Source organism: Talpa occidentalis, unplaced genomic scaffold (assembly GCF_014898055.3).
Source record: "Talpa occidentalis isolate TD23 unplaced genomic scaffold, MPIMG_talOcc4v2.1 talOcc4.9, whole genome shotgun sequence".
Classification (NCBI taxonomy): domain Eukaryota; kingdom Metazoa; phylum Chordata; class Mammalia; order Eulipotyphla; family Talpidae; genus Talpa; species Talpa occidentalis.
The window spans coordinates 108,555,111-108,569,835 of record NW_023605305.1 but is presented as its reverse complement, the minus strand read 5'-3'; the positions used below and the strand labels follow the sequence as shown (position 1 = coordinate 108,569,835).

Sequence of the window (14,725 nt, the reverse complement as noted above, 5' to 3'; positions counted from 1 at the left end):
GAGAGCCCTACATGGTGCAGCAGACCTTTCCTGTTGTGCCCGCTGCTCCCCTCAGCAGTGTATTTCGGTTGTCTGCCTGTTCTGCTCCCCGCTCTGTCTCTGGTGAATCTTCTCACCCTCCCGCACCTCTGGCCTGTACCCCAGCTCTTGTATAAAAATAAATAAATCTTTTTTTAAAAAAAGTTTTGGTTTTTTTTAAGATTTATTTATTTAAATACAAGAACTAGGTGCCTCCCTGGTGGCGCAAGGGGTTAAGCACTGCACTATGAAGCAAACCGAAGCCTCTGCAGCACAAATTTGATCCCTGACCTGCCAGGGAGCAACTCACATGGCACAGCAGACCTCTCCTGTCTCTCCTGTTGCTCCCCTTAGCAGTGTATTTCAGTCAGTCTGCCTGTTCTGCTCCCCACTCTGTCTCTGGTGAATCCTCTCACCCCCCTGCATCTCTGGCCTGTACCCCAGCTCTTGTATGCATAAATAAATAAATCTTAAAAAAAAAATAGAAGAACTGGGGTACAGTCAAAGGCACAGGAGGGTGAGAGAATTCACCAGAGACAGAGTGGGGAGCAGAACAGGCAGACAGACCGAAGACACCGCTGAGGGGAGCAGTAGGCAAGGCAGGAGAGGTCTGCCGCGCCATGTGGTTCCTCCCTGGCCGGCCGGGAATCCAACCCATGCTGCAGAGGCTGCGGACAGCTTCACAGTGCGGCACTCAACCTGCTGTGCCACCGGGGAGGCCCTCAACAGTGGGTTTTAATGTAGATTTTTTGCGCCAATGCTGTTGGTTGCTAGATGTGAAGTCTGCTCATGTGGCTGAATAAATGTACTTTTTTTTTTTTAAAGAAAGTTTAAGATTTGTATACCACAAGCTACAAAATATTGCTGAGAGAAACTAAAGAAAATATAGAGAGCTATTCCATGTTTATGGATCAGAAAGCCTAATATTTATTTATACAATCATGCAAAGCCTAACAGCAAGGATGCCTTCTGAGAAATGTGTCATAAGGCATCATCATTGTGCAAGCACCATAAAGTGTAATTACACAATCCGCGGTGGTATAGTCTGTTGGAACCACTGTCATGTATGTGTTTCTTCACTGACCAAAATATCACTAAGCAAAGCATGATAGTGTAACAGTTATCTCCAAATTGACCTATAGGTTCAGTACAATCCATATGAAAATCCTGGTAGGGATTTTGCAAAATTGAACAAGTAAATCCCAGTTTTTACATGGAAAGCTAAAGGACACAGAATAAAAAGTCAAAACAGTCTTTATACCAAAGAACAAAGTTGAAGGAGTTACATTTCCTAACTTTAAAAAGAGCAGTGAGGGTCTCCCTGGTGGTGCAGGGATATTTAAGGTCTCAGCTATCAAGCTGTTATCGGCCACTGCAGCATGAGTTCGGTCTCCGGCCAGGGAGCTGTCCACATGGCGCAGCAGACCTCTCCTGTCTCGCCCGCTGCTCCCCTCAGCAGTATATTTCAGTTCTGCTCCCCACTCTGTCTCTGGTAAATCCTCTCATCCCCTGCACCGTCCCTCTGGCCTAGACCCCAGTTCTTGTATGCATAAATAAATTTTAAAAAAAAAGAGCAGTGAAAAAGTTAGAGAAGTACCAGAAATATGTAGGGTTATAATGGCCACGGGTGTTTCCATCTAGTTCCTCCTGCTTTTAGGAAGCCAAACTTCTCAAAACTACAGTCTCTTCTTTTTTGACTCTACTGTCTTATTAGTCACTCACTCTTCTCTATGAACTGGTAAACTTATAAACTTCTGTTTTACTTTTCTTTTTACGATTTAATCACTAAGAAAGCATGCCGATAGTTACACATTTCCTTATATATACCATAGATTTTTTTTCCAATTCTGGAGTCATTACCATTTGAATGCAAGTCTAAGATGGAAGCAATTTTAGAACCATCAAATTATGAGCCATCCTGTTCAGAAAGATAAATGAAAATTTAGAAGAGATTATGAAAGTTAGGTATACTGGTATTTTTCCTAGAGCCTTTTATTTTCCTCCATTCTCTGGGATAAATTACCTCTTCTTTCTTTGAACTTTCAAAATGTTTTGAGTACTTCTACTCTCCCGTTTTACTTTGTGTACTTGAAGGCCAGGATTATCTTTATTGTCCCTGTATCGTTATAATATTTACCATAAAAATTGATACCCAATAAATATTTATTTGAATTAGTCAAGTTTATTTATTTATTCTTATAAACATGCCAGGCACATTGGAAGTACTCAACAAAAATGATACATTAGTACCTTTACCTCCTTACCCTACTCTGAACTCCTAAGTGCTAATAGGTTAATAGACTAATAAACATTGTGTTAAATGCTGTATGTATGGAATAGATTATAAGGCAGCTGGGTCGGGGATGTGCCTATCTCTCCAAGGTCAGGGATGATTCCAGATCTAACTTGGATTACTTGAATAACGGTAAATCCATCATGCAGTAGAGAGGAATATGTTTGGAAATAGGAGTGGGGGGAGAGTAGTAAGTTCATGCTCTGAGTATATTGCATGTATAACATGCAAGTCCTGTGCACACAATTCATGTGCATGTATCTATATATCTATAACTGTATGTCCATATAGACACTTAAATATTTTATTATCTATTTCATACCTACACATACATAATCTTTATGTACATAGTCTTGATATATAAAAATATATAGGACGAAGATATATTTGTAAGTAATATATGCTTTATATATACCATAAAATAGATAAATAGTAAATGTTGTAAGCACTTCATACATATTTAAACATAAATGGGAATTTGTTGGAAGAAGACTGGATTACTTCAGAAAACCCATAGGCAAAAATTACATTTGGACCTTGTAAGGGACTGGTACCAGGAACTAGGAAACCATCAGGAACAGACTTCTTGCTTTCTGGCAGGTCTTTATTAATTCTTACTCCATATAAGGTGCAAGGAGGTAGGAGAGGAGGGATATGCTGGGGAGTTTTGTTTGATTATATGTATGTTCTTAGAGTATTTTATGTCTCTGACTATGGGAAAATGAACAAATTTTTAATTTTGTAGAGTTCTAATTCCCAGGAGTACTTAATGTTTTTTTGTTTTCAATTTTCCTTTAGCCTTGATATAACTCAACATGTTCTGGAATTTACTTATGGATTTTATAAGTTCAGACTTGAACTATTCCCCTAATTCACATGCTATTTAGTTGTCTTTTATGACTCCTGATAAGTTTTTCTCTACAAGCCAATGATGAAATTTGAACTTTACTTCCAAGGGAGTGTTTCTCTACTAGTCATCCATTATACTGATGTATTAGCCAAACATTGACTGACAAATGAATCTACAAAAAGCTATCCAAAAAGAAATAGTTAGGTCTATCCACCAGTATAAAAATCTCATATGAAGTGGGAATTATACTGTCTCTTTTGGTTATTAAAAACAAACCAACCAGTATAAATTAAAGTCTTTTGTAAACCATAAAATATTACACAGTTTAATTAACATTTTTAATTTTGGATCTCTCCAGTGGTAGCAGCTAGAATAACCATTAGCATTGTTCCCCGTCTTTGCAAAGACCTTGATTTGTTTCTCTTGATTTGCTGGGAGAAGTTGGCCTCTCATGCTCATGAACGGGGCAAAGAAGACTTATTTCTTTGGGTGCTGAAAGCCCAGTGTTGTCTACAGCTACTAATGTTTCTAACTTAAAAAAAAAAATGCTGTGTTTTCAAAAATTATATGGATTGTTAATGAGTTTGGTTTTTGCTATGTATTTTCTGAACATAGTATAAGACATAACAATATTATGTTATGTTACTGAAGGAAACTTAGATGTAATCTTCTCTGTGAATCACTGTGTCTAGAAAAGTAAAATTTATAGCTGACCTTGATTCAGCACAGAATTAGTCATCCTTTACTTATGCAGGATATTATATCAGGAATTCCTGGATTTGTGTCCAGCCCTGAGTGGTCAGCTTCCTGGACTAAGTAAAGTCCCAGAATAGCTCTCAGTTTAAGAGACATTTATTGAGCACCTACTGTCTGCCAAACATTGAAATAGGCACATCTCAGCATTGCTATTCAAATATTTTCAAATTTCAAAGAAGATAGAAATATTTGAATGCTATTGGTGAAGAAATATTTAATCATTAGAAAAAGAATACCTGTGTAAATATGTGAAAGCAGTGAAAGAAGACAAGGGACTTTATGTTCTTAACCCCAGGACTTTGGTGTTTAGTTCTGTTTTACAGTGCTCAGTGAAATGCCACCTATAGAACACTCACTAATAACTGGGTAAAATTATTAACTGATGGTTCTGGGAAATCTCCAATCACATGTGTGTTTCTTACTTGTCTTACTAGTCTGCTATACTCATCTCTGAGCTACCAGAGAGCAAGAATTATAACAACTCACATTTATTAAAGGCTTTCAATGTTCATCATAACAGCTCCATAGCAACTACCAGAGGATTAACACTTATTAGATCACACAGCTAGTAAGAAACAAAGCTCTTTTTCAGAACCACCTCAGCATGACTTTACAATTACTGCTTTTTCCCACGATGCCATCCTACTCCCAGCCCTCAGCACAATCATCTGGCTATGTAGATAAGTTATTAATGTGAGCATAAATAATGGGTAACTTTCTTCTACCTTGCCTGGCTAGCGACCTCTTGTTCTTTTTTTAAAAAAAATTTCCTTTTTTAAAAAATAGATTTTGTTTGAAAATATTAAAACTGGCTTAACACACTATTGCAAAATAAAAATCCATTTTGACCTTTTCTCCCTTGCAGCTTTTCATCATGTTTCTGTTTACCCAAAGAAGGAGCTTCCTTTTTTCATCCATTTCACAGCAGGATTGTGTTCTTCTACAGCAATGATAGCCCTTCTCACACACCAGTTTCCTGAAATCATGGGTGTTTTAGCTAAAGCTGTAAGTATGATCTCACGGACTTGTATAGAGTATCTATAAAACACACAAGAAACCATCTCTGATCCGTTAGTGCTAAAGCTGTTGAGTGATGGAAGATATTTGTTACAGTAAATTACAGGAATTGATTTGTAAAGTTGCTACCATAAATATGTCAAACGTCAGTTTTTGGTGATTTGAACTATATTTTTGTTGCTTAAAAATTTCAAGTATACAATGTCATAACATTGCAAAGTTGTCTTTGTGATCACTTTTGGTGGTCAATGCGGCACTTGTTACCAACTCAAGAATAATCTAATTCCTTTAAACCCATTTTCTTGGGCATTTAAAAAATCCATATTTTATGAATAAACCTTTTGCTTTTCCTATTTAAATGAAATCATTAGTTCTAAGGAGTTGCTGAACTTAAATTCAAGAGTGCAACTAGGATGGAGAACAGGTAGGTAAGAGGGGCAGGTGGGACATCTTTATCCAAAGGTTCTCCTTGAAGAGAGAGCCCAAGGATCAACCTTTATTTTCATTTTTACCCTTGTGTCTTGACCCGCTTCTGCATTTCCTGACTCAGTCTAGGAAGTTCTTGAAGACTGTTATTAGAGAGAATATTCCATGATTATTTACTCTTTTACATAGTTTATTAATTAATGAGATTCGCTCACAGTAAAATTACCAAAGATTAGTCCCTGTAAGTCTCCACACCTTCTTTTTTAAAGATTTATTTTTATTTATGCATACAAGAACTGGAGTGCAGGCCAGAGGTGCGGGGGGTGAGAGGATTCACCAGAGACAAAGTGGGGAGCAGAACAGGCGAATCTACTGAAATACACTGCTGAGGGGAGCAGCAGGTGAGATAGGAGAGGTCTGCTGTGCCATGTGGGTCAGCTTCCTGGGTGGGCAGGGATCGAACTTGTTGCAGTGGCTGGCAGTAGCTTGATAGTGCTGAGACTTAACCCCTTGCGCCACCAGGGAGACCCATTCTCCATACCTTTTTAAAATGTCTTTCTTGTATGTCTTCACATTTTTACCAGGTAATAAGAGTTCAAACCCTGAAAGAAAATGTTTCAATATATTCTTACATAAAAAAGCACTGAGAACCACAGAAAAACTAGCTTTTACTTTGTTATATATTTTCTATATTTTTCTCCATATTCCTCCATTCTAATCTCCTGCCTTAAGAATACTTTATTTTGTGCCTTAAAGATTAGTTGATTTTCTTCTGACACTAATGGTGAGAACACTGGTTTCCCTTACCCTCGAAGGTTAACTGTAGAATGCATTAAGTTGACACTGGCCTAGAATCTGAGTCTACACTTGTGTCTAGGTCAAACTTCAAGAAGAATGACTTTCCGTTGTTGTTGAAGGAATATAGAGATACTTGGGTGGGAAACTGACAGTTATATTTCTTTTGAAAGAGGTTAGTATTAAAATAAATAAATAAATAAATAAAAAAATAGCAAATAAATAAATAAATAAAAATAGTAAAAAAAAAAAAAAAAAAAGAGGTTAGTATTTGTGATCATACCATAATCTGTTGTTTGCAGTGGTGCTGATTGGGAAGTGAGTGAATTGCAAACTGGAATGACTTTACTGTGTTAGCTAGCATGAAAATATGGACTAAAAAGGGAATCTCATCTATTTAACTGCTGGAAAAAAGTATACAACTGCGTAATTGAGGTCAGAGACAAGCAGTGGGAGAGATGGTCCTTGGGTTTCTCCCAGGGTAGCAGGAGGGAGGTAAAATTGAGTGAGGAGGAAGGTCTAGGATCGAGAATAGATGTGTAGCAATTGTTAATAATGTACTTCCATGTGGTACTGACTAAATTAATGTGGACGTATGTACTCAATAGTCTGCTCTATCCATCAGTATTAGTATTATACTAAGAGATTGTTGATATACCAGAGAACCTTTAAGATTACATAGCACAAGCTCCGTAGTACTCCTCTAGCAGAGTCTAAGAATGAATCACATATTTTAAAGACAAAGCTTCTTTTTCAGATCAGAAATTATTTACTGTGATTCTAGTTGATGAACAATAAGCGGGTATTATCTTTTGGTGTTTGTATGATTGGTGGTATATAGAGTTAAAAATGTGCCTAATAACATCCTTTTACAGTCACATTTTTTGTCTGTGGCCTTTACATGTTCATTTTAAGTTCCTAAAAGGTAAGTATTTACTGGAAGTACCTGTAAACCAAAATTTGGGTGCAGCAGTTCCAAGAGCAGGTTCCTTTAAGAATTATGGTATGGGAAGTCTCCAGTTTATAAACATGACATATAAATACATTGACAGCCAGCCCAGTAAGGGCACCAGAAGCTCTACTTCTTCACCACTTCTAGTGTCATTTCTGCTCTAGAACCATCACCATTGCCTAGGAGCTTGTTAGAAATGCAGAACCTCAGGTGCCACTCTGAACCTGTTGAATCTGCATTTAACAAGAGCCCAAGCTGATCATACATGCACATTTAAAAGTTGAGAAGCCCTGCTCTGGCTCCAGTGTGAGGAATTCAGAATCCTTACATATATTGCCTTATCAAGGTGGAGCCAGATGGCCTTGCAGAGTAGCTCTGTGCATAGACTTGAGCCAGACTGCTCTTCTTTGAATTCCAGCCCTGACTCTTACTGTCTGTGCAATCTTAGTAAGTTTCTTAGCCTTTTCTCCCTTTGATTGTAAAATGAGAATAGTTCCACCTCATAGGTTTTTGTGAGGGTTAAATGAATTTAAATTGTCAAGTCTGTCCATCGTGAGCACTAGGTGAGTGTTTGCTGTGTTCTCATCATTATCACCAAAATGTAACTATGGAGAGAAGCCTGCCCTTTATGTTTGGAGGAGCTTTATGTTTGGAGGAGCTACATCCTCATAGTAATGTTTATGTTTGGAGGAGCTACATCCTCATAGTAAATTCAAAATGCATTTTCCTATAGAAACTGATGGGTAGGTATAATTTAAACAATAATATTAGTACTGTACTTCTGTTACATTATGTGGATGTGAGTACAGGGAGTGGAGAAATGTTTCATACTCTAGGCACTGGCAAGTTGCCTGATAGAACAGAACCTGTTGGTAAGTTGCAAACTGACTACGTTAGGACTTTCCATGAAGTCAGATTTTGATGGCCAAATGCAGTAGAAATCAGTGAAGATCTTTGTGTTATATTTGTTCTATTAAGACAATTTCCTAAAATTTCTTCCATTGTTGCCATTGTTTCTTCCTCATCAATATCTTTTTGCATTAGCTCACATGCTAAAGTAAATTCAATTGTTAGAATTGGTAAAATGTATTTGTTACAGAAATAGCTTTTTTGTGAAGCAAGGCAGTGGGGATTGATGATTTTTTAATAATCCTAACTGTACATCAGATTTAGATAAATGGAAGGGAACAGACTGAAACAGTTAGTGGTTTTTGTGCACCTTCTTTTGCATGGTAAAAAGCTATGCTAAGACTTCGGTTTCAGCAAGTTAGGACCTCCCTCCTCCCCCACCCTCATCCCCAATTTTCCTCCTGGCTGAGATGAAAACCTAGTCTGACATTAGACATAGAGCAATGAAAAAAAAATGCATAAATCCCTGGAGATGTGGAATGTGCTGATATCAGAACTGATATTCACCAAGGCCAGAATTCCTAAAAAAGAAGAAATTGCTTTTAAGTGGTCATTTTCTCACCTGCTTTGAAGCATGCTGGGTTAAATATGAGAGTTCAAAGTAAGGGTAGCCAGCAAACCAAATGAACTGGAATCTGATTCTGCTTATCTGAAAGGAGCTTCTTTATTTAAGAGCAGCACTGCCCTTTCCTTAGAGAACCGGTCTTCATTTGCTCTGGCCCCTTTCATTTCTCTCTTGCAAGAAAAGCTTTCTTCTTAGTAAGCCTTGGGAGGGCGTTATCACAACAGTGAAAAGACTAAAGATGGTGTTTGGGGATTTTACTAACTTACTGATGAATTCAGGCTTGTGGCATGTGTCTTTAGTGCTTTGAATTGAGAAGAGTGTTTTGACTATAAAAATCCCTGGTTCCGTTTTAACTAAATAGGGCAGCCTTTGCAATGTTGGCAGAAAAAGGTATTAGGGTTAAAGACATGAAGAAATCAAAATGATCCTCAAATAAATTGTTTCACTAAGGCAAAACTGTGGAAGTTTGTCTCCCTGAACACATATTGTGGCTGTGTTGGGGTGGGAATGACCCTGTTTCCACATACTTCTACTAATCTTTATGTGGGAAAATGTGGTTGGACATACCAGTGATGAATTTCTGAGCAACTCATAATTGGCTGGGTCCACTGTAACTAGGGCCTAACAATCTGCTTGATTAATTCTTTAAGGACTACATTAGCCAAGTTGCATGATTTCCAAAGATATAGAAGGTCAGATGTTAGACTAACAAAGAACCTCTCTACACAATGTCTCACTGGGATTTCTTCAGCTCCTTCCCAAAAATGATTAACATTTTTCTCCCCAATTTACATTTTTAAAAATAATAAGCAGATATATATGCCAAATGTTTTTCATGGAATAATGAGCAAAACTTTGGGGATGGTATATCCATTGGTCTCATCATTTTTTTCCCAGGGCAAAGATCATTTTCATAACTAGGGTAGTTGATAGACAGTTATAGCTATTTATTGATATAAGCCAGTAGAAGAAATATTTTTAAAGGTTCCTAATTTTCCATTGTCATAACAGGTGACATGAAATCTGTTTCTAGTTGAGATTTGTTTTTTTATATTCTCCATCTAACTTCTTGAATACTGAAAACCTATGAGAGTTGTATGTCTCTTTATTAAATACATAGGCCACATTCAGAAATTATGGTATTAAAATAAATGTCTTGGGAGGGAGAGAGGAGAACAGGAGACTGTGGTGATGGTGCACAGGTTCCTTGGGGAAGGACATTCTTGGGGACTCAACCTGAGGGGGTGAGGGGAAGCAAATATTGCTTATAAATAAATGAATAAATAAATAAAATATCTTCCCTTTGAAAATGGACTGTTTTTCAAAGCTGTGAGATTTAGCTCATAAGAACTGATACAATATTTAGAACATTTTAAATTATAACTAAGTTTATATTCCTATAAAATACTATTCTGTAACTATGCTATTTCCACAGTAATATAGCTGAGATATTTCTCAGAGACTATCCTGATAATAAAGCGAGCCTATTGTATGACAGGTCAAAACTTTCAAATATCTAAATTTTTGTTCCATTGTTAGTGACACTGAAGTCTTTATTTTGTCAATGTGACATATTCTAATTTTAATTTATTAACAAGATATTTATAGTAAAAGGAAGAATGTTTTCTGCTTCCTGCATAGGCATGTATCATCTTTATTTTCACTGTTCTCCTTTAAAGAGAGCCAGATTGAGAAATTTGTGAAATTGTTAATCTTCTTCCCTGTCCGGAATTCTGAGTACAAATTCTTCAAAAGGAAAAAAAAAATAGAACAAAATATTTTTTTATTTTTGTGTGTAATACTAAAGAAACAGCAGGCACCAGTTTGTAATGTTTCAGAGGGAATTTGACTCTTTGAAATAGTTTATGAAATTTTATTTATTTTTTAAAAGATTTATTTATGTATATAAGAACAGGGGTCTAGGCTAGAGGTGGAGGGGTGCGAGGATTCACCAGAGATGGAGTGTGGAGCAGAACAGGCAGATCTACTGAAATACACTGCTGAGGGGAGCAGCAGGTGAGACAGGAGAGGTCTGCTGCGCCATGTGGGTAGCTGCCTGGCCAGGGATTAAACGCATGCAGCAGTGACTGGCAATAGCTTGATAGCCCTGTGACTTAACCCCTGTGCAACCAGGAAGGTCCAGTTTATCAAATTTTAATAGGAAGAATAAATGTGTATTTTATGTTTCCATGTCACTTTTAAAAATCAAAGGACAAGTTTGTGAAGGGTTATGGGGGAATGTTTCAATGAACAGAATAAACTTTTGATACAATAATCATAACTCTTAGTTATGATTTGCTAAAGTGGGAATATGTGTAACAGATGCCATTATAGGGGCCTTCCTGGTGGTGCAATCAGTTAAGCACAGTGCTGTGAAGCTGCCCGCAGCCTCTGCAGCACAAGTTCGATCCCTGGCCAGCCAGGAGCTACCCACATGGTGCAACAGACCTCTCCTGTCTCGCCTGCTGCTCCCCTCAACAGTGTTTTCAGTCCGTCTGCCTGTTCTGCTCCCCACTCTGTCTCTGGTGAATTCTTTCACCCTCCTGCACCTCTGGCCTACATAAATACACCTCTTGTATGCGTAAATAAATAAATAAATCTTTAAAAAAAAAACAAACAGATGCCGTTATAGTAGTTGTACCAATAAGTAGGAAACTTGGGATTGTTCCGTAATGCTCATGAGTCCTCAATAAAAGATGGTGTGTTGATGATATTCTACCTGAATATGAAGAAGTAGAATTATTTTAGTTCTGTAGTAACGTTAAGGATTGCCTTAGTTGCCAGCTTCAAGAAAAGAAATTATTTTGGCTTCAAGTGATGCTAAAAATAAATTAAGAGAACTGATACTCAGAGAGTTCATGCCACATAACCACCCTCTGACCTCATCCTATAATTTCAATGAAATGGAATGAAACGTGTGTTACTATTCAAAGTGTAGGAAAAAGGCTGTGTTTCCATTGAGTACGCTTGCATATCACCAATGTGACATTCAGAGAAAGAAGCAGTTTTGGGGAGAATTTAAGAAGGAAGCATATTCTCACACTCTCTGTTAGGAAAATGCCAGCTCTTGTTTTCATCTTTTCAATATGCAGAATACCAATTTCTTTCTGAAGCCAGAGTTCAAGCTTTTACTCCCAGGTAGCAGCAGCTTTACAATTAAATTTTAATCCCTCAGTGTTGTTAGACTCCTATCTAGAACATATTCTTGGCAGGCAAGTACATTGCTGTTTTTCCTTTAGTCACAGTAAGATAGAAGAATGTTCTCTGGCTGGGGTGTGGATGAAGGCCCTTTTCTGATCTTATACATAATTCATACTTGGTTGCTGGGGTACTCAAGAGTCAAAACTTTGCTCTCTGATAAAATTCAGCTGGATTTTTTTTTTTTTTTTTTTTTTTTAATTTACTTGACTCTGATCCCTTTGGGTCTAGTCCTTACTGGGAGCCCAGGGTTTCTAATTCAACTAAGCCCTAGCTGTGAAGACTTTTCTTATTAATTTGCTTGTGGTGTATTTTAGCTATTGTGATACTGCCTTAAAAAAGAAAACTGCACTAGAACATGCAGTTCAGTCCTGGGTACTCTGAAAAGATTCTTCTCTCAGTCTTGGCTTACTGAATGGGAGGACTCCAGTAGTGTTTATCTTAATTTGTTTTCAAAGTTTAGGTTTTTGAAGAGCCTTGGCATTAAAAAATATGTTAGCCATTGTTCTATAACATGGAATAGTAATGCTAATCATCACTTGATAGCATAGTGTAAGTCTGGTGTTTGGATTCATTGTACTAAATTATTTATACTAACAACTTATGTGCTTGTACATTCATGTGCACTGATATTTACTGGGCACATTTATGAAGTATAAAATACCATCCCATAAGTGACATGGTCTACTATATAGGTGGGGGGGTGGGATAGGCAAGAGATGTATTTAGTAGAAGCCAGGCTACTACCACAATGATAGATTAACTCATCCTTGCATATTTATTCACTTGACTGGAAGTGACTGAATTATTTTCACATGTCTCCCAGAAGATTCAGTGACCCCAAAAGTCAATCTAGATTCATGGAAGGCTCTTCCTTTTATAATTCATTTGGTCCAAAGGTGAGACAGGGAGGACTTTCATCTTTACACCCAAGTGAGAAAGTTTAGGTTTTCGTAAACAATGGCATTTATTGTATTTGTCCGAATAGTTTAGAATTTATCAAAAAATGAAGCCTTCCATAATTCAAAATTTCATTAAAAAATGACTTCCCGGGCCTCCTGGGTGGCGCAGCGGTTGAGCGCTGGGTTGCGAAGCTGCCCGCAGCCTCTGTAGCGCCGGTTCGATCCCTGGCTGCTCCCGGCCACCAGAGGAGGGTCCCACATGGCGCGCAGACCTCTCCTGCCCCCTGCTACTCCCCTCAGCAGTGTACCTCGGTCCTTCTGCCTGCTCTGCTCCCCGCTCTGGCTCTGGTGAATTCTCTCACCCTCCCGCGCTTCTGACTGTACCCAGTGCTTATATAAATAAATAAATAAAATCTTAAAAAAAAATTTTAATAGTTAAAATTTTAGTTTTTTAATTTAAAAATAATGTAAGGATATTGGGAGAAGTCACTAAGATAAGTTTCCTTTGCCCTGTTCCAGGTAGACCTTTGCTGACTAATTCTGTATCCTGGACAGGGTAAATTACCAAGATTATTTTTGAAGTTAACTGAAAAATATTTATCTTTATTGGGCTTAAAATATACCCTCCCCACACATACACACTGGATCATTGGGGATATGACTTGGGAATGCATATTTAAAAATAAACAGAGAAACTGTTCTTGGAAAGTATATAATAATTAGTAAATATGGTAAGATGATGAAAGTGTATGGAGTAGAAGAATAGGTCAGGGTTGTACACTAGAAGGTTGACGAGTAGACTGGTTTAACTCAGTGTGGCAACAGGAGAAAGGAAGTGGATCAGTTTGAATAACTTGATGGCAGAAGACTATGGATCAGGCTTTGGAATTTAATGGTGACTGTTAGTTCTCTAGCAATCCATCCAAGCTTGCTGTATCTGCTAGAATAAGCAGATATTATTTACTCTCTGGGTAGGTTAGAATATACAGCTCCACATTCTGCAGGGGAGGGGGAGGGAATGAGACCAGGGCGAGGGAGGGAAGAACACAGGGGACTGTGGTGATGGTGTACAGGTGAATTGGTGGTAGAAATTCTATGGGGACTACACCTGAGAAAAGAAAGCAAACACTGTAAAAAAAATTAATTTAAAAACAAACAACAAAAGAAATATACATCTCAGATAGTGAGATGCATGAAGGCATCTTCTAACTCAGAAGTCTGATTTGTCACCTGCTGATGAGGAGGCACGTTTATGTTTCTGGGTTGTCGGGAGCCCACTCTGGTCCATTCCCCTGAGTTCCTATTTATTTAATTTTTTTAGATTTATTTTTATTTATTTATGCTTACAAGAACTGGGGTATAGTCCAGAGGCACGGGGGATAAGAGGATTCACCAGAGACAGAGTGGGAAGCAGAACAGGCGGATCTACTGAAATACACTGCTGAGGAGAGTAGTGGGAGAGTCAGAAGAGGTCTGCTGTGCCATATGGGTAGCTCCCTGGCCGGGGATCAAACTCATGCTGCAGTGGCTGGCGATAGCTTGATCGTGCTGAGACTTAACCCATTATACCACCAGGGAGGCCTTTGAATTCCTATTTAAACTAGACTCTGTCTGCTAACATTAGGTGTCCAAAGAAAGACTTAAGTAAACTCCAAGCTCCCCTGAGTTCCCATGAGGCAATCATCTACTCCCATAGAACTTGAACGAAGATAACGAACAGTTAACTTTTATCTTTCAGATGGCATTGAGAGTAACCGTATCTCTTACTTGACCTCAGGTTCCATAGTGAATTTTTTTAAATTGCTTTTGAGCAATAACTTTCCCCTGGTTGCTTAACCAGTTGTACAAGTTGAGACTTCTGTCTCGATGACTATTTGTAATCGCTGTTCTAGGAGAACAGATGAAAAATAATAAGTCAGTTAGATATTTTATGAGTATTGAAATCCCCTCCATTCAGAAATGTAAATAAAATAACCAGCATGAGCAATCAGCTTATGTCAGATTCCATGGGTTTATGTTACATAGGGAAATTATAGTGCAACCT

The 14,725-nt window shown here is 37.9% G+C and overlaps 1 protein-coding gene across 1 annotated transcript in view; it reads left to right on the top strand.

The window, feature by feature from the left end:
* The window catches only part of ST7L (suppression of tumorigenicity 7 like), a 49,266-nt gene extending 42,899 nt beyond the window's left edge, over positions 1–6,367 (top strand). Inside the window, exon 14 of the mRNA XM_037498389.2 lies at positions 4,783–6,367. Within this exon, the coding sequence (XP_037354286.1) occupies positions 4,783–4,961 (179 nt within the window). The 3' untranslated portion in view covers positions 4,962–6,367. The remainder of the gene's footprint in view (positions 1–4,782) is intronic.
* Positions 6,368–14,725: the final 8,358 nt, after the last annotated feature.